Here is a 25,144-nt window from a genome sequence, read left to right as displayed (position 1 = left end):
GCTGCCCCAAGCAAGCGAGCGACCGAGCGCTTTAACTTGCGAGCAGCTTTAATCGCAAGCTCGCGGCGATATACGAGAAGACGTGCTATATATCGAGCTTCGAATTAAAAGTAGCGCCCGAGTTCATAATCAACGTCTTTTCGAGATTAATATTTTTGTGCGTTTGTTTGTTTGTTTTTTTGTTTGTGTACAGCTCGTTATAATGCTCGAACCGTTTCGTTCTCGTAATAGCGAGTATAGTGGATGATATACGTATATCGAGTGGGCTTATTTCGCGTGTCCGCGCCGCGCCGAGTATGCAATCATCCTCATCGTAAATATATCGCGCAACGTATCGCGTAACAGCGGTAACATTAGCGCATGGCATGTATACATACGGAGAGACATAGAAAGAGAGCTAGCGAGACGACTCTTTGTAATCCGATCGTTTTGCAATATGTAATATTCCCAACGTGTCCATTGGTAATATTCACGAATGTATTTTGTCGACTGCGACGACGAATCGCGTAACGAGAAGGAAGAGGGAGCTGTCGGTAAGTATAAAAAAAAAGCCGAAGAAAAAAAAGCCCCGTAAGCGAGAGGCGTCAATAGCAGAATATGAGCGCGTGCAGCAGACGAGGGAGGCCTACAACGCGACCGCCTCCATCCCCTCACCCCATCGCGTATACGTACTCAGCTGCAGGGTGTATGTCGACGACGTCTCTCTCGCTCTTAATCCGAGCCGAGCTTCGCGGGGTACACGGTACATATACTGACTACTACCTTGTGCGCAAAGTAACCCGCAAGCACACGCGCGGCTAGAAACATAAAGAGAGAGAGAGAGAGAGAGGAGAGAGGAGATCAAGGGAAGACAATTACTTTTTGTCATTATAACCGACGAATTTTGCCTGTGGGTGTCATTTTAAGAATTAAAAACGACGATAAAACCGTCCGCGCGAGGATATAAAGCTCGAATCAATTTGTCGAGCATAAGCGCCCGGGCTATAAGGAACGCAGCCAAAGAGAGAGCGAACTTTAAAGCGTTGGAGAGAAAAGTTGGTTGGCGAATTTCAATGCGTTCATCCCCGGTGATGAGATTTTTTTTTCTTTCGCAAAGCTCTATACATACTTTTATATTATTATTATTATAGGCCGAGAGGTAGTGTAGTATGTATATATAATTTCGAAATTGAAAAAGTTGATGCACTACGAAAGTGACGTCCTCTATATATATGCAGGGCGGCATGCGCATAATTCGATTTCGGCTCGCTTTGAGCTCGCTAATACTTATGGATTCGCGGTATAAAATATGTTTCTGGCCACCCGCTTCGTGCTTCCTGCCGATGTAAATTATATTGTATATAGTATAAAATACGCGCGTCGCTGCACCTGCAGTTAGAGCGAAAGAATTTGATAAAAGCCGGGCGGCGACTACGAGTGATACCGAGCGAAGAAAGGTAGAGAAAGAAGAAAAAGAGAGATTATAAAGGTGTACAGCTCGCCGAGTACACAGGGCCGCAAGTGTTTTTTTAGAGAGCAAGAGAGAGAGATGCAGAGAGGAAGAGAGAGCTATGTAGCTTCTTTTTAGAGTGGGTACTTGTATTTATACCGAAAATGTTTAACGAGCGCGAAAAAAGCTCGATGTTGACGCGATATCGTTCAGCTTTGAGGTAAAAAATAAAAATGGTATAACGCGTGTATACTCGTATATATACCCGCGGTAGTTTTGTACCGCTCACAAGATACTAATGAATTTCCGCGTCCAATATCCCGAAAGGGATTACGGCACACGCATAAATCGAATCCGGTTTTACGATTACTCACGGAAATGCATATCACATTTATATCGCACGAAGAAGAAAAAAAAACGAAGGAAGACGTAATATTACGACTCTGCGCCATGTAGGGTATATGATATATGTATTAGTAGCCGATCCAGTGAACGGCATTTGCAAAACAAGTGCGTACTATACTATTTCAGGTGCACATCATAATCATCATCATCCTCGTCGTCATCGTATATATGCGACGCGAGAGCGAGAGAAAGACGACTCTCGAGGTATGCGCACTGCACTGCGCGTTGCACTGCTACACACTCTCCGTGCGAGATGGTACGTTGACTCTTACAGCACGTACATACGTAAACGTATACGTATAGCGAGGCGCGTACCTACGTAATATACACGTTATATGCACGGGGAGCACATTTTTTTCTGCTCTCTCTCTCTCTTCTTTTCTTTTCAACCGATTCGTCTGTACATCTCTCTTTAAGCACTCGCTTCAGCTCTGCATGCGCGAGATGGGTCAGCCTCGGACTGTTATGTTATGTTGGTGCATGCGAGCGGTATATAAAAGCGGCCGGAGAGCTGCTTTCACTCTTTTCTCTCTCTCTCTCTCTCTTCAGGCAGGCGATCGCTCGCTCCGGCTCGCTCGGCTCAATGGAATGGAATTTTCAGGGTATGGTCGATGTGTATCTGCATCTGTGTTTTAGCCTCTCTCGCGAGCGCGTTTACGTAAACCAGCATCTCGCGCCGCGCACCGAAGAGCTATCCCATAGTTTTTCTTGCTGATATAGGATAGGATTAGAACTAGAATGTAAATTTATTACGTATCCGCGATTTGTGAGAAAAGTAATAAAAAAAAATCTCGATCGATCGAGTAAAAGTAAAAAAATCAAGTTTGCTATTTAAAAATGACTTTCCAATTCAATAAGCAGAAGTATAAGAACACGAACCGCAAGAGGTGAAGATTTTTTAAGGGCGTTTACCCTCTATCCAGCGCGTCAAAAGAAATTTCATTTAAAAAACGGAGGGTATTTCATTTTATATAAAAGAGTAAAAAAGAGAGAAGAAAAAATGTAAGATGACGACCCCATTGTAATTGTCTTTATCTCTTTATTCGACTCATCGGATGTAATACAGCAAAGGCGATCGCCTCTTCTGCCTTAGCTACATCTTCTTCTCCTCTTCTTCCTCTTCTTTGCGGCATATTCGCGCGCGCTCGCGCACGTAATAACACCACCAGCACCAGCGAATACACGTGTAGTTATAGCCCGGGTATATACGGCAGTTATGCACTTTATGCATACGTACGCAACGGTACATAATTGGTCGTTCGATACTGTTGTATATATACTGCTTAAACGCGAGTAAGATAGAGAGAGAGATGGCGCGTATACGAGACGACGACAACGGCCTTGGAGGCGCCTATATCTTCCCTTCTCTCTCGAGAGAGTGAGTTATGCTCTCGATATAAACGTATACAACAAGGATGCACGAGCGCCGAGGAACTAGTACTATGACCCTCGTTTATGTGTACACAGACACACACACATAAGGTATATATGTACAGCATCATCGACGTTTCGAATGGAAGACACTTTCTCCCATGCTATAGCAGTACGAAGCCTATTGCACCTGTGCCGTATACAGCTAGTGTCTGTGATCTTAGCTCTTGTGTGTTGTTTGTAAACACACCGCGTTGCTGCGGTATAATTGACGTACGAGATCAAAGGGGCATTCCTCATGTGCGATTTAAACGTGGATGTCGTCATACGTGAAGCATATTTTGCGATCGATTGGAGGATTTGTAACTTTGGTCGTCGCTACTCCGTTCCGTGTGTGGGACGATACGATATTTTTCTTTCAATTCTCTTTTGTATTTATTTTTGTTTTTGACTTACGACACTTTCACACGCACGCAATTATGTATCGATGGACGTAATTGCGTCGTTCGACAACAACAAAAACAAAAATAACAAAAACAAAAATAACATCGGGAAAAAATCGACGAGATCGCAACGACAGATTGATCGGAATAGAGATCGAACTAGCTGCTGCTCGAACTCGCGCGCGTGCGAGCCGATCGTATTAGTTCAGCACGTCGCACACGCAGTACGGCAAAGACCGATTACTTAGGTCGCGAGCAATTGCTATTGCTTTGCATACACAGATATGCTCGCTCGGCTGCGGCTGTATTACATTTCAATCGATACGCGTATTATCAACGCAACACACATTATATCGTGCACATGCACATGCTGCAGTCTGTCTCGGTAAACAACAACAACGAGGAGGAGGGGTCGTTCGTTCCTTATACGGATACCTGCGCGATTCAATTCGAGTATGAAAAAAAAAAACGAAGAAGAAGAAGGAATTGTTTGTACGCGTTTATTATTTACGAGCTTGCGCGAGAAGGGCGACGATAATCGATCGTGTCGAAATGTATAGCAGAACCTATGTACGCGGGATAATATAATGGGGCACAATTCACTTTTTTCATCGATCAAACTTTTCACTTCTCTCTCTCGCGCGCGCGCGACCTGTGCACCTATAGTAGTGGTCTATTATATACATCGGCGAGCGCGAGTTTATAATATTATATCAACGAGCCTAATAGCGCGCGACGATAATAGGCATCTCTCGCGCCTCGAGTTTACGTATATAATACGTATTTTACCTACATATATATTACATACGTGTGCAGATTTCAATCTTTATCTCGGCACACTGCCGCATGTTATGCGCTCGCGAGAGGCTAATGTAATATATAATAATAGCGAAAACATCGAGCGGCGCGCACTGCAAGCGGGGCCAGATAATGAGTGGCCACCTGTTCTCTCCTCGTCGTCGTCAACTCTCTGCCAGCCGCGCGCTATACGATACCCGTCCAATCGTGTATATAATAGGCATATATATAAGAGAAATCCAGTGGTGGAATACCGGAGAGAAAGTATTATACGGAGAGCGAGAGAGATTGACAGATAGAGAGACAGAGAAGAGCTGTACGGCAGCTTCGGAGCACGTGGTAGAAAAACCATTGGAAAACTCGCTTGGCTATATGTACGATTCAGCCTATAAGCTCGAGAACCAAAGGTGGGTCACTTCTCTTTTATAATGTATACTAGAACAAATCGACGCGTTGCGCACGCGTGTACAACAGTCGAATTTATTCATTCACTCGAAAATAAAAAAACAATGGATTGCGCTCGTATGAACCACGTTAAAATAGGAAAAAATTATTTTTATTCCTTCAATGAAAGTTTAAAGTGGAAAAATTGTATTTCAAAATTGACATTCATAATAACAGTGCCGCAAAACCACGTTTTTTCTTCTTTCTCTCGCTATATCTCGCTAAAATCAAAAAACGCCTCTCTGGAAAATGTCTATATCGATGGAAAATTTACTGATCTTTCGATCTAGGCTATTTAAAAAAATCTTAAAAATGAAGTTTTTGAGATAATCGACTTTAAAGTTTTTCCAGCGATTTTCCCGGGTTAAGCGGAAAATTTCGGAAAATCTGACTTTACCATCAGAAAGCTGAGGCGGTTTCCCATCGAAATTATGGGTTTGTTTTTTTCTCTAGGTGCATTTTAGTACTTTTACAGCGACTCACAAATTTAGTGATTTGGCTTAAGGGGGGGGGGGGGGNTATTTTTCGCAAAAATTTTCGATACTTTTTTTAATGTCTTATTCGATTCTATATACATTCAAGAGTATTCAGTTAAAATTTTAAGCCAATCGGAGCAAAATTAACCAAGATATTGCCATTTTAACGCACGTGCAATAAGGAAGAAGGACTGGACCTCAAAATCTTTAAACGCGTTTTCTGAACAATAGCATTTTCAAAGACGGTGTACATCATATCTCAAAAACTTATTGACCGATCTTTTTGAAATTTTACACCGTTATTTATTATCTATTTTACTAGGTAGTGACGTTGAGATATTTTCATTTTTGCGAAAATTTTCATTTTTTTCAACAATTTTCCGAAAAAAAAAGTGCACTTTTTCGATTTTTTCCCATTTTTTCAACTTCAAAATCACGCCAAATTTTCAAAAATGAAAATATTTTAAAAAACTCGACGTCAGTACCTTCAGAATCCTCTAAACTAATAAAAAAATGTCATTAGGCTTGTTTCTGATGATTCTGCAAGGAGTTATCGTGTACACCGCATTTTTCGACGTGTTTTCTTCAAACCGATGCCGCAGGCTCATTTTTCAATATTTTTCACCAAAAATTTAGCTGAGTACTCTTGAAGTGATGCTTTTTAGTGTGCAAATCGATCTTGCTACATTTTCATTACTAGATTTCAAAAAATTAATCTCAAAAATGAGCAAAAATAACTAAAAATTAACTATACCCCCCCCCTTAATTCTACCGCGCCACGCGGCACTGGGAGAGTTGACGTGAAATGCCACTTATATGTATATGGCCGATTCTCTGTGAAATCGATTGGTCAAAAAAATTTTTTTTCTGCAAATATGAAAAACTTGTTGTATTTGATGTCAGATTTGTCCCAAAAAAATTTTAGAAAAATTGGGGCCTTCTATGACACTTTTTCAGAGGCCCAAAGTTGGCCATTTTAGGGTTTTTTTGAAATTCATGAAAAATCACAAATATTAAAATAATTCCTGGATTAAAGTAGAATGATTCAAAAGTAAAAGTGCCCAGCAACTTTTTTGTTGGAAATTGTCCAAATTTTCAGAAAAAAAATATGCCAAAGTGATTGGAACAATCTAGGTAAATGTAAAGCAAAAAAACTGCAAAAAAAACATAAAACAAGAAATCTACTCGAGTTCGAACCGGACTTTCATTTCCTAAACTATGTAAAAAGCTTCCCAAAGATGTCAACTAATGCCTGATAAAGTTTTGTAATGGGTCTTAAAGTTTAACGCAATGTAGACAACAATGTGTGGCGAAAAACATGCAAAAAAGGTCAAAAATAGGCCCAAAATGCCTAAAATCACCAAAAACAGCCATTTTCAGGCCTTTTTTGCATGTTTTTCGCCACACATTGTTGTCTACATTGCGTTAAACTTTAAGACCCATTACAAAACTTTATCAGGCATTAGTTGACATCTTTGGGAAGCTTTTTACATAGTTTAGGAAATGAAAGTCCGGTTCGAACTCGAGTAGATTTCTTGTTTTATGTTTTTTTTTCATGTTTTCCCACTATTATGTATTTAGGTGGCTCCAATCACTTTGGCATATTTTTTTTCTGAAAATTTGGACAATTTCCAACAAAAAAGTTGCTGGGCACTTTTACTTTTGAATCATTCTACTTTAATCCAGGAATTATTTTAATATTTGTGATTTTTCATGAATTTCAAAAAAACCCTAAAATGGCCAACTAATTAAATTGTTTGGAGGTTGAACCTTGAAAATTTTAAATTTTTTCATTATTATTACTTTTTACAGCCCTTAAAAGAGCCAAAAAAGGGCGAAAAAAAAAAGAAATTTTTTTTCCGAAGTCCGCCATTTTATCAATTTTTAATTTTTTTGCAATTATTTAGGTTCAACCTCCAGCAAATGTCATCTAGTTTAAGAAGAACTTCGCATTTTTAGTTTCGGGCAAAAACTGAAGGCGCTAGCTTGCCGCCCGTTGAGGTACCTTTTTTTAACACGACCTCCATCAAACGTTGCTAGGCGATAAATAATTCGATATTTTGGTCTGAAAAAATTTGTAAATATAGTTGAATACATACTTTATAAGTACAAAAAAAATTTGACTGCATTATTCACTTCCTTCCATGAAAAAAAAAATCACGAAAAACATGTCATTTTTGAGGCGCTAGATGAGAGCTCCCCTTAATCCAGGAATTATTTCAATATTTGTGATTTTTCATGAATTTCAAAAAAACCCTAAAATGGCCAACTTTGGGCCTCTGAAAGTGTCATAGAAGGCCCCAATTTTTCTAAAATTTTTTTGGGACAAATCTGACATCAAATACAACAAGTTTTTCATATTTGCAGAAAAAAGATTTTTTTGACCAATCGATTTCATAGAGAATCGGCCATATACACACAAAGAGAGGGGTCTAGAAACTGTTGATTCACTATTTATTTACTTAAAATTTAAATACATTGCGAGTACTCGAATAAAATCGATTACTCGAAAAAATTTGAGTACCCGAAAAAAACCGATTTCTCGAAAAAATTCGAGTATTCGAAAAATTTCGAGTACTCGAATTTTCCCGACTCGACTCGAACTTGGGGAGACGAGTTCGAGTCGAGTAAAATTCGAAAAATCGGATACTCGAACAGCCCTACTAATTACAATATCTCTGTAGATGCAAGTGGCTCGGTCAAGCGACACGTAAAGCCTTTCAATTCAGTAACGATTAGAAAGGCCAAGTCAAGCATAAAAGAGGCAAGGCGTATGCCTAGCCATATGGTATTAACATTATTGTAGTGTCATGTTACGGAAACGAGTGCCCCTACTACGGTGAACTAACATTTTCTACTCGTTAGTGAATCTGACCAATCGTCCTCGTGTTTTTACTCTCTTCATAGATATTTGGGTAGGTTATAGTCAGTGTACGTTTGAACGCCCCATCATAAACAGCAAAGGAAAGCCGAGTCGACTGCAGCGAGTGATATTCGTGATAAAACAGTTCTTTATTAAATTATAGCGATTGTGTTTGTGTTATTGAGTGAGCAAAATGTTTCATGTGCCTAAGGAATTAAAAGCATTGAAGATTATGCACGGAAATGTCGATTGGAAGATTCGAACAGAGCGACGAAAATTTCTTAATCAAGTTTATTTTTTAATCGAAAACTGGAAGGGACCATTTCCTTATCTCCGACACATTTTTAGCACAGAAGAAATTGAGAGTCTACTCATCGAGTCTTTCAAAACCCTAAAAGCAGAAATACTCATCGAATTTTTAATCAATACCGGCTACGAAGACGAACCAGTCCATGATGCACATGGCAAGCCACTGCTGCGTCGCACCACACCACTGCATCACGCGGCTAAACGCAAAATTCCCTATAACGTTATCAATGAATTATTTAAAATTTACAACAAATTTGACGTAAATTACACCGACGAGACCGGGTTAAGTCATTTCCACGTGGCCTGTATGACTGGTTATGAATACGCAGTCGAGAAATTTCTCGAATACGGGATCAATCCCAATTTCCATTCGACAAAAACACGTAAGTCGCCATTACGAATAGCTCTGTCTGAAAAACACCAGGATATTGTTCGATTGTTGATAAAAAAAGGCGCGGATCCTAATTCCGTTGATGCGGACGGATTGACTCATCTGCATATTATCTGCAAAGAACCAAGGAATTATGATTTAGCAAGAGTGTTTTTTGAAATTTGCGACGAAGTCAATAAAACAGTGCCGGTCAACGCTCAAGATAAATTCGGTAACACACCGTTGCTCTTCGCATTGCAATTCATGGGCTGTCACCAGCAGGAGATGACCGAAATGCTGCTGAGAAGAGGTGCCAACCTGAATTTGGCCAACAAAAATGGATTGATGACTTTTCACGTAATTTGTCAGAAAGAATGGGCGTACACAATAGTAAAGTTCATCGGCAAACATCATCCGCCCCTACCAGTCAATGCTCTGAATCAATTTGGTAACACATCGCTACACATAGCTCTGAATCATCGTTGCACAAACCTGGCCAGATTACTGCTAAAAAAGGGCGCCAGTCCTAATTTGACCAACGCCCAAGGATTGACTCCTCTGCATATTTGCATTAAAAACTGCGATGCATACGAAGTAATGAAGTTTTTCGAGATTAACAAAAAATTAAAACGGCCGGTACAAGTCAATAAACAGGATAATTTTGGTAACGCGGCATTACATTTCGCTCTGCGCCAACGCAATAACAAACTGGTAGTTAGATTGCTGCTAGAAAACGGTGCCAATCCAAACTTAGCCAATGCCGAGGGATCGACTGCACTGCATGTTATTTGCAATAGAAAAAACGACGAAGACTCGGTGCTATCATTCTTCCGAATCGCCAAAAAAATGAATCGGGTGGTACAGGTCGATGCCCGAGACGGTAAGGGTCGGACTCCGCTTCAGTTAGCTGTGGCAAACCTCTGGCCGGAAATTTTCACTGTACTGTTGGATAATGGCGCTGATTTGTCCAACTTCGTTTTTCCCGCTGAGACTGATTTCGACGAGTTCTTTGGGTCATATAAATTACATAAATTACGTTACATGGAACATTATTTTGGATTAAAATTGGAAATAATTTCTGACACTCATAGCATCATCAAGAAATTAGAGAAAAACGGATATGAATTGTTCAGAAGCGATGCCCTAACAATCATGAAATTTTTCGCTAACCACGGATTGTCCAAAATTCCGTCAGATATGCATGATAGTCCGTTGAGCCTCCCAGCGATTGAGAAAAAAACAAAAGAAATAAAGATAAAGCCGAATCTGTCGCTGTACGATCTCATCCAGTTAAGACCCGATGAAGCGACGAAACTCAAGTTCACAATAGTAGACTTCTTAACCATTCGCTACTCATTCCAGAATTTTCCCAGACATGTTTACGAGCTGATTGATACTAAGATAAGCCCGATATTGGTACGACAATTTTTCCGGGATTGGGCCCTGGAGCCTTTCCTGGTGCTGATACACCAACGGCTGCCGATTCTCTGTTGTGAAATGATTCTCGATGAGCTTAGAAATACGGATTTACTTAATATTTGCTTGGCGGCTACGGACAAAAACTAGTAGCGTTAACAAACATTCTTGCAATATTATTTTCTTGTTAAGCGTTTTTTAATTTTCCATATTTTCTGTATCATACCAATGAAAAATAAATGAATTAAAAAAATCAGTTTCGTATTTTTATTTTCGTAATAACAATCTCGTTCGTTACGACAGCGCCTCGATCGAGCTCAAAATTATCCATACAGGTCAATCGGAAAACTAGAAAGATACCGAGACTTTTCCATCGGTCGTTTTTTTAAAGAGCGATATCATAAAGCTACAGATGGTATGTATATAAATCATTAGCTATAATAAACGAAGATGATAAATTGATTCGCAACAACCAGAGGAGTAGAAGCAGAATAGAAGAAGAAGGCTCGACGGGATAAACAGAAGAAAGTCGCGCGCCAGCCTGTACACAAACGCGTCGATCGGTATTACCCTCGCGGCCGATACAACTGGGTCAATCGAACGCATCGAGTCGCGCGAACACGGTACGTATACAGGAACCTCGAGGAAAATTTATCACTCGTACGACAAGACTCCCCACCATCTTCTACCTCCCGTATGTATAATCGAAGAATCAAGAGTTCAAACGGATTATATAAAATTATATAGGCACGCGTGTACGCGCGGTATACCTATGCTACACGAGCTGCGAAGAATTCAATTTTAATCGAGCTATCTCTCTAGTTCTGCAGTGCGCGCGTGCCACTGCCTCCGCGCGCCGCCACCGAACGGGATCGCAGTTTAAATACCTAATCTCGGCGCAAAAAGCCAATTGCACATACGCACGCACGTGTACGAGTGTGTGCACGCGTACACGCGTGTATATAACTGCACTGCTACGCATTTAGAGGCTGCAGTCGAAGAAATTTTCCTCTGACGATACTCTCGCACGCGTGCACTTAAATCTACATTATGCCCGAGATACCAGTACACATCGTTTAAGAGCGCCGAGTATATCCGCCGATTACGTCCATTTATCGCGCGCGCGCGCGCGAGTATCATGGAAAATCGAACTAAATTCAATCGATCCCGCGGCAGCGCGAGCAGCGCGCAGAGCTATACTCTTATAATATACAGGACGCGCCGCGCGGCAGATATCGAGAAACGTTAATGTATCCTTAACGCGTTCGTTCGCATTGGCAGGTATTATTATACATTATCTGCAGTAGTTGGGGAATATATACGGCGCAGAGTGGCTCGCGTTACTCGATCCACTTGGCAACTTGGAGCCAACTATAATATAGTTTGCGATGTAATTAACGGCAATTTCAAGATCTAGTACTTTCGATTGTTTCCCCCCGCGAACGAACGAACGAGCGAGCTTAGTTCGCGGGAGCGAAAGTTTGGATATATATACCACAGCAGAGGCACAATGTCAAACTATCAGATAATACGATGTATAGGGGAGAGCCCCCGTTTATGGCGCACTTAAGGAATTTTCGACTAGTATAAAAAATGTATCATTTGAAACACAATACCCAATATGCCTAATGATAGTTAGAGTATTTATCTTTGTTTGGGTATTTTTATTATTGCCAAAAATATAATTTTTTCTCCCTTAATCAAGCATCGAAAAAATTCTGTCACATTGCTGCGCAAGGCTTGCTATTGCCTTTTGCGGCGCACATTATTCCTATTCTGGCGCACAGAATCCTTGCCCGGACTTAACTTATTGGAATAATGTAGTGCAAATCAAATATAATTTGTGAATGACAATATCAATGATGTATAATGAATTAGCGTATCGTTTTGAATCATTAAATAGTTTTATTAAACTTGAATTGCATTCCCAATTTACTCTACTAAACTAGGTTAGGTTTCATAATCATAATATTACAAGAGAAAGGTTGCACTTTTTCATTCGCCGATATTTTTTTGTTAAAGATATTTTTCAATTATTTTTTCCGGTAGATAAGCTTTAAAATGTTTCTAGATTACTAAAATACCACTACTATTTTGAAAAATAATTTTTAAAGTACTTAACGAAGGGTGCGCCAAATTAGGCGATTGCGCCATAATCGGGCATTCTCCCCTATAGTCACGCGCTTCTCTCTCTCTCTCTCTCTCTCTCTCGAGTACCTCATAGTCGCGTACACCTATTGTTAAGGTGTTATATGTATATATAGATTATATATGAATCCTGCCATCATCCTGCGCTACATAGGCGTGTGTCTGCTGTGCTGCACGTGATATACGATTGTTTATTATCGCGACGCATCGAACACACGCACACACATGCGAGAAAATAGCGAGAGAGATGGAGAGAAGTGGTTTTTCCTATTTTCCCGATGCTGACACGCATTTATTATATGATCCGTTCTACTTTTCCGTGGGGGCACTCGCGAGAGAGAGAGAGAGAGAGAGAGAGAGAGAGAGAGCTGGATAGACACTTTTCTTCTAATTTTTTTTTTCTAGCTCGCGATCCGTATTTAATGACGCTTCGATTCCATGCGAAAATTGTCCCGCTTTGTGTTTTTTCTTCGAACATCTCTGTAAGTATACGTGCGTGTGTGCGTGTAAGACCGAGAGAAACAGAGAAAGAGAGGGGAAAAAAGTTTACGATTAATCTAACGGAAGATGAGCTCGAGAAATCGGTATAATACGAACGATTGATTTTATTGAGGCTTCTTAGGACGCGATCGCTCGTTAATCGCAACAGCATCAAGCGTAATCGATGTCGCGGCACACGATATTATTCATTCCAAGTTTAATGACAATAGAGGTGAAGAGAGTATAGATGTAGGTTTTGCCGATTGCTGTATAGACCATCCATTTAACTTGAATTTGGATTCTGTTCGAATTTACATTTTTTGGTGATCCATTCAAGATTACTATTGTTGTTTTTGGTTCATCAACAAGACGAAATGCGATTTATTCGATAATAACCAAGACTACACTACGTATGTTTTTTTCTTTATTTTTGTAAAAACATTATTTTGGGCTGGTCTTACGAAGTTGAGAGAAATTATGTTATCATATCAAAATTGTGCTTTGACTTATACCATTATTTTGACTTTGCCTTTTGCAGATTTACAGCTAACGGCACTCGCCATCTAGTGGCGAAGAATGGTTTTAACGAAGTTACTGTTATCGTTATTGAGCAATGAACACAAAAACTAAATCAATATAAAAACATTAATTTTCAATAAAAATGTTTAATTATAAGTATGGAATTCAATTTTTTCGTTAATTTTTACTTTAAAAATAAATCAGTTATGTACCTTACGCGAACAATTTCATTTTCTTATCAGGCGTGCAGTTCTCAACTTAACAAGGCCTTGTACATTGTGTATACAGATCTCCGCGCAAGCTTTTCACATTTCGATGTTCGAGCTAGGCACAATTTTGCGTGTGTACTTCTTACGTATATACAACGATTATAAGAGTGTTTACCCGCGCGCAAACCGAGCGATCGTCGAAAACGATTCGCTTCGAAATCTCCATTGTCTATTTTTGCCCGCGATGCGCCGTCATATGCACGTCATAAGTACATTGCGAGGAGCAGCTACGTAGAGCTGCAGTTGGCGCGCGATCGTCAACGACAATAACTTGACATTTTACACTTTTCGATAAAGCACAACTTTTCCTTTCTCTCTCTCTCTCTCTTTCTTTCTCTGTTTTTAAAGGTTTCTTCGCGTGTATTATAAAAGAGCAATTTAGCAGCGAGCAACAACAACAACAACAGCACTTTTAACGGGGTCTAGCACACGCCAGGCGCGATTAAAGTGTTTTATTGCTCAGGCTTGGGAGATTTAGGTGTTATACGCAGCGTCAGCGGCGGCGGCTGCGTTTCTCCGATATATAACGCCCCCGGTCGAGTCGCTCGTTATTGTAAAATGAAGCAATTTACATTTTCAACTTGGAGAAATTTCATAATATCGTGGCGCGCGCGCGACGACGAAGGCGACGAAAAAAAAAAGAAAAAGAAAAACGTCCGAGTAACAACAACAGTCGACAATCCGCGCACTCTCGAGAGTATATTATAACGATGCATGCCTATGACGCTGAAAGTATTGTCTTTCGTCTAATGCCTCTATTCAAGAATTCCGCGGGCAGCGCGCGCCACAGTTTATCGTCGTCGCGTTATACATAAACACGCAGTTGCACGAAAAAAAAGTATAATATACCGCGAGACTCGCTGTGCGCCGCAATACCGGACGATTAAAAAGTGTCGTTTTTCACGAGCAGCTTATGTGCGCGGAGAGTAAAGAAAAATCTGTTTTCATTTCGTCGCGCCGCGCACGAGCATTATATATATCTACGAGCATAAAGTTATTACGCTCGACTGCGCGGCCAGCGATGCACTTTTACGATACATAGAGGCTGACACGATATATACGTATCGTTACAAGCGCTCGAATTAATCTCGCGCGTTGACAAATATAATATTCCCATTGTTTTGTTCCTTTTTCTCTTTTGTGTCATGCTGACGCATTAAAGTTTATGCTCGCGAGCTTTCAAACTCTCTCGCTTCTCGATTTCGTAATCGCGCGCTTGTATGCGGTACACGCACGGCAAGCTCGTGTATAATATAAACATCGAATTTGAACTTTGGCTTGGGTGTCCGCGCGCGGAGAACGTATCGGACACGCATCGTCGCGGATGGCCCTTGTGCACCGCTGATCACCACCACACCCCGCAGCGCCGGAAAAGCCGATGAACTCGCGCTGTATCAACGGTCCGCAAGGACCTCGACGCTCTATATGTATATGTACGATATATAATCGCGTGCTCCAAAGTCAATATACACATCGTAAGTCGTTGCTGCGGAACATCCGAGATAATCCTTATCGCGCGTTAATACACTATTGACCCGGGTGCGATGTCCTCCAGCCCCGAAAACTGCAGCAGCAGTTCATCCTCGATCGGAAACACGATGATATATTGGGTATCGATATATTATATGCATTAAATTTAACGCGCCTAATGTTTTGCACAAGTGCAAAGTGAAAAATCGATCGATAATAGTTTGCGACTACTTTACTGCTACAACTGCTACTGCTGCTATTGCACATACGTATCGCGGGTGCAGCTCTCTCTCTCTCTCTCTCTCTCTCTATTGCACCTCTATAATCGTTCGCATCGATTGATTCTCGAGCTGAGCTGCAAATATCGCGTACATGCATATAACAGCCGCGCTAACGAGTCGTAGTAGTAGTAGTAGTCGAGCGAGAGAGAGCGAGAGAGCTGCCATGGCGCAAGGGCTTTACATTGGAATATATATTTCTCAAGGTCGAGCGATATACATGTGCAGTGCAGCGCGCGAGACACCCACTGCCACTGCTGCTGCTGCTGCTGCTGCTCGATGCATTTATATATACTGGCGTCATTCGCAATGATGCGATGATGTCGTAACCGATTGCAGCTAACGAGAGAGAGAGATAGCTGGAGAGAGAGCTCATTGACTCGCGAGCTCGATGTGTGCATGTATATATGAGTGCACCGGCAGTCATGCACCACGACAGGCGCACACGTACTGCACCGATCTCTAATGACATCGTGTGTGTACGTGCATGTGTGCGGAGCTCGATGACTGCGCGCGAGCGAGGGGAAGCCGAAGAAAATCCACTGCAGCCGCTGCCGCGCGCACGCATATGTGCATCAGCAGCTTTCAAGTGCATATAATACACGCGAAGCCCGAATTGCGCCAACTCGACGTGAGCTTCGACGTATAGCGATCACATATTTATATACACGTTGTGCGCGTGTGCGTGTGTAAGTGTATTTGTGCAGCAGCGATCGGTTTCCACCGCTGCAGTTTGGGGATATGTGTATATACGCGCTAATTAGTCAGAGGCGCTGGATAACGTCGACACGAGACGAGAAAATAACACACGGTCGAGTGGATCGCTGACTATAACGTATATCGCAGCTTCGGATGTTAATTCGATCGACGGCATTTATACGTTTTAGAAAATAATATAATAGCTCTAGTCGAAATATTTCTTCGCCTTTCCCTCGTTTTTTTCTCTCTTTCTCTCTATTTTTTCAAACGAGGCGACGCAGAAAAAAAAGACAGAGAGAGAGAAAAGGAATTTCGGGCATTAAACGGAATCGGAGTATATAGAAGATGTAATCTATTTGAAAGGAAAGTATAATAAAAAGGAAAGCTTTCAAGGATATAATGGACTTTTCGCGAGAGAGGAGAAATAAATAATTGATGTGGCTTTTTATGCATGTGCAAGCGGACGAGAGGAGTATAAGAGAGAGAGAGAGATGGAGAAAATAGAGACGAAGAAAAAAAAACTGCAAAGATTGAAATGAAACCCACTGCTCTATACACGCGTATACGTATATATGGTAAAACGACATCCTTGGGAGGCATTAAACAGCTTGGAAAAATACAACCCCGCGCGTATATTCGCGTGTCTTTAAAATGAAAATGGCATTTATACATATATCGCATGCGTAAGAGAGAGTAACTTACCTCTCTCTCTCTTTCTCCTCCCTGTACATATAAATTTCGATGCATACTCCCGAGGAGAGCTCTAAAACTTGCCAACTTCACTTTCGCGTGCGCATCTCGCGACGAGCTTCCGAGCTCAGCTATGGCAGTTGAAAAATTGTTGTGACTCTCGACGACGACTGCAGCGAGTTTGCATAAACACATGTAACGCGCGGCGCGTTAACGTCGCGGCGCGCATATCGTATTATACAAATCGATATATCGCGCCGAGCGAGACGAGAAACTTTTACGACGTATTTTTCGTCTCTCGTGGTAGTAAGTAGTCTAGTATACGTAGCAAGGCAAAGTCAACGGAAATTATCGCGCGCGCTGTAATCGCATAAATTGCAAATTTTTACGTATATACAAGCTATAGCGCGTTCGAGACGCAATTTCAATCGCAGCTTTTCTTTTCCTTTTTTTTTTATTTTGCTTTATTTTTTATTGATTCTCATCATCGTGCGACCTCTATATACTTGCTCTCCTTATACGGAGGAATGAAAAAAATAGAGAGAGAGAGAGAGATGCAGAGAAAAACAAAGTTGAACGCGAATGGGATAGCTTCGCGCTGCGGATGATAACGCGCGCGTCAGCGCATAAAGAGTCAACCTATAACGCTTCGCTTGTTTTTGTTCCAATTAGTGTCACACGTAGATATATCGCGTTAAATAATAATAATAAGAATAATGACTCTTTGCGCCCGACCGGAGTAAGAGAGAAAGAGAGAATGACGATTCGCACGAGATTTTTATCGATTTTTTTCGCGTGTTCTTTTTAACTTTTCAACAAACACAAGTGCGTCGTGTGTGCGTGTATGTATAGAAGGTCGCGCCGAGTTCTCATCTTTGTAAGTCATTATTTTATCGCACTCGAAACGATCGTTTAACGGCGCAGCGGCGACGAAAACATAGGAGAGCATTTTCTCGAACGCATTTTGGCGCCGACGCCACTGTAGATCTAGACGAGAATTTTAACTTTGCGCGCGAGAGGACGATGGTTATTGGAAAGCCATTCGACCTCCAGTAGGCTACAAATTATGCCAGTCTTCTACTCCATTTTTCGGCCATGTAGCGCACGAAGCTGCGAATTCGAGAGTGAACTTGGGAATCGCTTCATAAAATTCGGATATAATGAGATTTTTAATTCAATGCCAGTACTCTTGTTTTTGTGTGTTAATGGCTTATCTCTCGTCGGCGTATACTAGGCGAATGACACGAATTCTTGGGGTATTATGAACGACGTATTACAAAAGCAAAGAAGACAGACAATAATACCCACGCTTTTATCATCTCTGTGTATTTTAAGTTTATAAGACGAAATCCGTCTGCGCGGCATTATTACATTGTGCTCCGAGACGAGCTGCGACGTTTCTACGTTGCCCAGCGTGCATATTATGATATTCAGCGAATTTCAAAAATAGAACGAAAATTTGCATAAACAACGAGAGAGAGAGAGAGAGAGAATTCGTCGAGGAACAAGGAAAAAATCACAAACCTTTTATACGACCGATTCGCGTGCTGCGGGGCGAGCTCGCGTTCCACATTTCGACTGAAAAAATAGACAGAGATGATCCCCTATCCCACGTGCGCGCAGAGTAGCGAGCTAAATAAAAGAATGAAAAAAAAACAGCAGCATCGGACGACGAATCGACGAGTTTATTGTTTTATTGGGCTGAGGCGAAAGTGCGCACTTAAAAATGTATAAAAACGATTTACAGCCAGGGGAGCTAGTTTGAATTTAATGATTGTTCGGATGCTTGATTTTTATTATTATACCCAGACAGATCAGCAGCAGGAGCAGCAGCATAGTTGGCATCGATTACCACCTGTATTACTCGTTTTTTTATTCTCGACTTATCACTGCTCGCGCGCTCGTTTATTTATTCCCATCGTAAATTCATCAAAAAGTCGTCGAGTCGAACAAGCGAATGACATATCGAAAGAAGAAGAAGAAGTGGAAAAAGAAGATGAACGATTTCACACGCGCGCGCGCAACGATAGAAATTTCGATTATAATCGAATTATCGCGTGCTGGGATGCATATTGGGAGGCCCGACAAAAAAGAAATAAATAACGACGACTGACCGATACGTACGCACAGATTCGAAAACAAAAACTGCGCGCGGTACCGGAAATTGGTTTCGCAGTTGTGCCGCGCTCTCTGCATATAGGCCGACATCCGCTATATGTACGCGCCGTATACAATACCCGAAAGCGCACACGCAATTTCACATCGTCGACTCGAGTAATTCGCATTTCGCTTTCACGCGGCATTAAAAAATAAAAAAATAAAAATAACGAAAAAAAAACCCAACAAGAAAGAAAAATAAAGCTCAATGATACGCGAATGCACGCTGCGCTGCTATAGTTGAAAAACGTTTGTGAAAAACTCGTCCCCCCTCCCCCGAAACACAGCCATCTCCTGTCGAAAGCTCCTGCTGCGCGTATACGTCTATTTTCGCAGCAGCAGAGAGAGAGAATAGCCCGTCCCGCGTGCAATAATAAACTCGAGACGGCGCGTGAAATTCCCGGACACCTTTGAATGATATATGCTATTTGCATATAGAGAGAGAGAAAGGCGTGTGTGTCTGTATGTGAGCGAACGTATAAATAAAGCAAAATAAACAATCGGCCTCGCGCGCGCGTTGGTGATTACGTATGTGTAGCTCTAAAAGCAACAATATACTATATATAATAATAGGCGCGATCGAGCGAGTGAGATGTTGTATGCGCTCGACGCGTGGTGCTGCGCAGACGGCAATCGCGGACAAATTAGCGTCGTCGCTGCACGAATAAAGACACACGCGCACGTATGCAGTTATAGATACTATACGACGGCGACATATCCGGTGAGTAAGTCTGTGTATGTGTGTCTGCTCTGGCAAAGAGAAACGACGTCGAGCGAAGGCTTCCGCGACTCAGGTGTGTGTGCATATAAAATATGCACGTGTGTACATAAAGCAAGAGAAAGAAACGACGCTTCCGATGTTTGCAAGCATACGAACCTTTTTTTATATTATATATTGTGTGCATCATATTATACGTGTACAATATAGTGGCCATACAGCACCGAATCCTCGCGGCGACGGCGCTTAACCGCAACTGTATAGTATACACACACCTATACACAGCAGCGACCACTTCCGCGCGTGATCCTGACATGCAGCACCGACAGCGACGAAAAGGAAAAAGAATCATCTCTCTCTCTCAACGAGACGTGTCTGCCTCGTGATCTCGTGCATATGCTCCCGTTTTCGAGCCAAATAGGATGTATAACGTAAGTCAAAGCATCGATGATGTTCGCTCTCTAATTCGTAGATATCACGGATTCGCAAGCTCTCGCGCAAGCCGAGCTTATAAGTGTACACGTACGCTTCGTTAATTACCAATCGCTAGGTGTAAACATGATCTATATTCGATACTCGATTTAAGATGAAAATAATTAATTAATCCCCCGATATACGCTTGATGTTTTTTTTTCACGAAGAGCCCCCCAATGAAGTACGCGTAATCTACGCGTATATGATATACAAGTGCACACACACCCGTGATTACGCATTCGGATATATACACAGTATGTATAGCGCTACACACAGAGTACGTCGCGTATCGAGTTCTCAAAGCCTCCCCCGCGCGTATCAAGCCGATGATGAAATGACCTTACACACATACACACGTACACAAACGTATACGCAGATGACTCGCTTGGAAAATTGCTACGGCCAATTAATTTCGATCAATAATATAAAGCTCGAGCTTGGGATATATGTATAATATGTACTTGCATACAAATGTTGTGTATGTGTATATAAATCTTGGTATCGATTTTCTACCGTACTATACATATGTACCGGGGTCATTCGCAAAAGGCGCAACAAATGCCGAAAGCTCGTTAATTTCGTCCGTACTTATAAATACATATGCTTTGTACTATAGATATATTATACCCGAAAAAAGCTTAAGTGGCCGATACACGACGCGTCGAATCGTATATATTTTTTTTTGTCGAGACTCTCGGTCGGTCGTCGTGCGTCATCCCCCGAAGGGTGATAATCGACTTTTCGTCGAGATTTTCGCCCTATTACGGACATTAATGTTCGCCGCCGAGCGACGACGAGTTAAGAAGCTTATAAAGAAGTATAACAAGAAAAATAGTCTCTCTCGGCGCTGGCGAGCGAATCGTTCCTCGCAATGCTTGCACATATAAAATGTACGTTTATACATAGCTTCGTTTGTTATAAAAAAAAAAACGGTGCACATAATATACGATTCGCACGCCAGACTACTACTACTACTACTACCACTACTTCTACTGCTACTTGCTATAGCACACTCGAAACGGGAAATAATGCAGGAAACTCTAGACCCGCATCTCATATAGGTATATATATTGTAGAGACACTTGGAAGGGCATACCCAAATGACACCCTCTCCGCTCGCTCGCTTCGATATCAAATTAACCCTATATATATTATATTGTGCATGGAAGCTACTCTCGTGCGACGACACACGCAGATGCCCTTGCCGAACGAGCGAAAATAAAATGAAAAAAAAAAACACACACACACAATAAGAAGAGGAGGAGAAGAAGAAGGAGGTAAAGGTATCGGAGTTCCGGCCAGCAGCGCATAGTGCCATCATCGTGATCATATGTGCTTAGCGCACGCACGCAAGCATGCACGCACGTGGGCACAAAGGAAGAAATCCGATCCTCTCGCCTCGGTCACGTGAGTGGAGCACGACACACACAAGTGCAGCACTATCCACACTGTATACTTAATAATAACATAGCGTAGAATACAGTAGCATATATTCGCGAATAAAAAAAAAGAAGAAAAAGACACTCACCTGCAGTGGCAGCCTGTCTCTGGTAATAGTCGCACTCGGCGCAGACGGGCCGGCCGCCCTGCTGCTGCTGTTGCTGCTGTTGAGCGAGGGCAGCCGCGGCGGCCTCCTCCTCCATGGCGTCCTCCATCTCCTGGCGTGCCTGCGCGGCTATGCACAGATCCTTGTAGCCCTCGGGCGGGCTCAGGGTCTCGCGCTGCTGCTGCCTGCGCGCCTGATTGATTCGGCCGCGTTGCTCTTGCTCGCTACTGGCCTTGTTGTTCATGGCATTCTGTTGCTGTTGTTGCAACTGTTGTTGTTGCTGCTGCTGATGATGATGGTGATGCTGCTGTTGTTGCTGTTGCTGCTGACGATGATGATGTATATCGTTATCGTCTTCCCCATCGTCATCGACTTCGTCCTCCTCCATGTCCTCGTCCTCGTCGTCCTCGTCGTCCTCGCATTCGTCGTCGGGCCCGTGGCTGCCGTCCTCGAAGTGCAGATCGAGCTCGGCCCGACACTCCTTGCAATTTCCGAGGCGTATCATCTCGTGCTCCTGGCAGCAGCAGTCGCACTCCTCCTCGTAATCCGGGCAGCACTCCTCCTTGATGAGGATTATGTAATCGGCGGCGAAGAACTCGTTCATCTTCTCGTTGATGACGACGCGATTCTTGGCGGCGCCCTTGGCCCTCGACGACTGGCCGGGTTTTTTCAGCAGGCTCTTCAACACGACCGGGCCGCCGCTCGTGTCGCCGCCGGCTTGTTGCTGTTGCTGCTGTTGTTGATGCATCTCGGACGATTTCGACTCTTTGTGTTCTTTCATGTTAGGTGCAAAAAAAGGCAAAGGATATGACCCCCTTTACGCACGCAAGTCCTAGATAAATTTAATAATCTCGTGTCTCTATAAAACAGAAAAGCGTCTTCAAGACGACAATAAGCAAAGATCGCAGCATGTCATTGTATCCTCCAGGACGAGTCGATTATTATCATCGACTACGAGCCTCATGGCTGCTGCCGCTGCTGCAGCACAGCGGCGGCGTTGTCGGCGGTAACAGCGGCAACGGCTCCAGAGACGACGACGACGACGACGTCGTTACTCTCTCTCGCAGCAGCAGTAGCAGTAGCAGCAGCGGGTGGCGGCAGCAGCAGCAGCATCGGCCACCCCCGTTGTTGCTGCCACTACACACACGCACACGCACGAAAGCTCCTTCTCTGTGTGTGTGGGAGCGCTACGAGGAGGGAGAGCTTATCGATCAGCAGCAGCAGCCGTAGAGAGCGAGAGAGTACGCGACCCCCGCGCGCGGCCACCACACCGCCGTGCTTCTCTCTCCCTTGCAGCAGCAGCAGCAGGCGAGAGCTTGAATGCCACAGAGACCTGCTCTGGCTCTTTCACCCTCTCAGCCTCTCTCTCGCTTTCTCTGCCGTTCTGCTCTGCTCTGCTGCTGTGTATGTGTGTGTGTTTCGACTTTCGTCTACGCAGAGAGTCTCTGTCTCTTCTCTCCCCTTGTACACACGGTTATGATATTTTTATTTTCGTATTTTTTTTTCGTAGCAGCGACGGCGATGACAGCAGCAACGGAGACTGTGTTGAGGGTGGCGGCCTATGTCAATCTCTCTGTCTCTCTCTCCCCTTATATGCGGGGAGTAACCTTGGACTTCTATTTTCGTAATTACTACTATAACATCGGGGTCGGTCGAGTCAGTTCAAACCTTCTTCTTCTATTCTTTTTTTTGCACTTATTCTCTTCCTTCGTCGTTATCCTGGGTCATCAACAAAACAACCCACCTCCACGCACACACAAACACACACTCGATTCTCTCTGTACGGAATTGTGTGAGAAAATTTCGCAGCTCGCTGCTGTTGTGTATGTATACGAGCCGCCGAGTGAGGTGCAAAGTCCCCGGAAGCACACGGATACACACACTCACGCACACACAGAGAAACACTACACACAACTATATAGATATATAATACGCTGCTGCACCTGCCAGTGAGCAGTTTTTTTTCTTCATATATTTATACACGCGCACAATTTACACACGAATTCAGTGAGCCGCGCACGTATAACACACAGACACAGGCAAAAAGGTCGTTCCCTCTGAGCGCGCGAGTATTTCGCGCGCGCGCTTCCACCCTGTTTCTACGAATGTGTGTGTGAGAGCAAAGCAAAGCTGAATATCTGTATGTATGTACGCGGGTGCACAGAGGAGCAGACGACGCTGCTGCTGCTGCCGACGACGTCCTCTCTTGGCTCCCTCGCTCTATCCTTTGCCGTTGCTTTTATGGTGTGTATGTCCTGCGCCCGCAGAGTCGCGAGCCTTTAACACACCACACCGTGTATTATTCGTCTGCTATACACAATGCGTACACAACTCGCCCTCTCGCCGTCGCAGGTAGATGTTTTGTCTAATTTTCCGTGTGTGTTTGAGTAAATTGAAAAATTAAAAATAACAACAGTAGAACGTAGTATTATTCCTGCTTAGCCACTGACACGCGCACAAACACCAACACCGAGAAAACTCAAAAAACAAAAAAACGAAGCACACAGTCGTTCACCCGCGATATATATACGATATCTAGCGATTCGCGCACTCGTCTTCGCTTTATTCATTCATATATTCATTTATTTATTTATATCAAGCGCTGCTCGCTTGTTTTTTTTTCTTTTTGCACGTCGAATCACTGCGTCCAACGACGACGATGTCAATTCAACGAAAGCCTCGCGAAACAACAACGCGTGTTTAACGTTATTATATTTATAATATTATGACAACAACAGTAGTAGTAGTTGCAGTATCGTGACACTCCACAAAGCTCGTCGTCGTCGTATTATACGCACGATACATATATACACAAATACAAATATATGTATGTGTCAGGGCGCGCTCCTCGGGTTGTTATTATATTAAGTGTCGGGCGCGCGTCGCGTTGTGCACGGCACGGCCAGGCCACGACTGACGTCGCTGCGGCGGCGGCGGGACTCCGAACTCGCGATTCTCGGCTGCTTTTCTGCACAGCTATACGCAAGAAAGAGAGAGAACTCTGAAAACCTCTCGTTCTCGCCACCGCTCCTCGCTGGAGTCGCGCGCGTCGGCGCAACCAGCCAGGCAGGCAGGCACATGCGAAATATATAGATATAGGTATACCGTACGTGATATATGCGCCTGCTATTCCGTGTGTAATGTGCGAGAGCGAGTGAAAGAGACCCACACTCACACGCACACGGAGACACACACGATGGTGAATGCAATGCACCGTCGTTTATGTATGTGTGTGTATAACGCACCTGCAGCATCGGCCCGAGTAGCGCAGACGGTGTACCTTTATGCACTTGTCGTCGCGGCGTTTCTATCGCTGTTTTTTTCTTTTTTTTTAATTTTTTTTTCTCCGAGTAGTTCCTGCCCGAGTGTATA

At 43.0% G+C, this 25,144-nt stretch overlaps 1 protein-coding gene across 4 annotated transcripts in view; it reads right to left on the bottom strand.

Annotated features, from left to right (window-relative positions):
* The window catches only part of LOC106655351 (J domain-containing protein DDB_G0295729), an 83,728-nt gene extending 59,031 nt beyond the window's left edge, over positions 1-24,697 (bottom strand). For all 4 annotated transcript variants that reach the window (XR_002763588.1, XM_014375682.2, XM_014375683.2 and 1 more), the window contains exon 1: positions 21,755-24,697. Coding sequence is in view for 3 of the 4 variants with exons in the window: in XM_014375682.2 (XP_014231168.1) it covers positions 21,755-22,553 (799 nt within the window). In the remaining variant the exon portion in view is untranslated. The remainder of the gene's footprint in view (positions 1-21,754) is intronic.
* Between the last annotated feature and the right edge of the window lie 447 nt (positions 24,698-25,144).

The sequence above is a fragment of the Trichogramma pretiosum genome, unplaced genomic scaffold (genome assembly GCF_000599845.2).
Source record: "Trichogramma pretiosum strain Unisexual culture from Peru unplaced genomic scaffold, Tpre_2.0 scaffold12, whole genome shotgun sequence".
NCBI lineage: Eukaryota > Metazoa > Arthropoda > Insecta > Hymenoptera > Trichogrammatidae > Trichogramma > Trichogramma pretiosum.
Note: the sequence above shows the minus strand (reverse complement) of the source record. Positions and strands in the feature narration are given on the sequence as shown.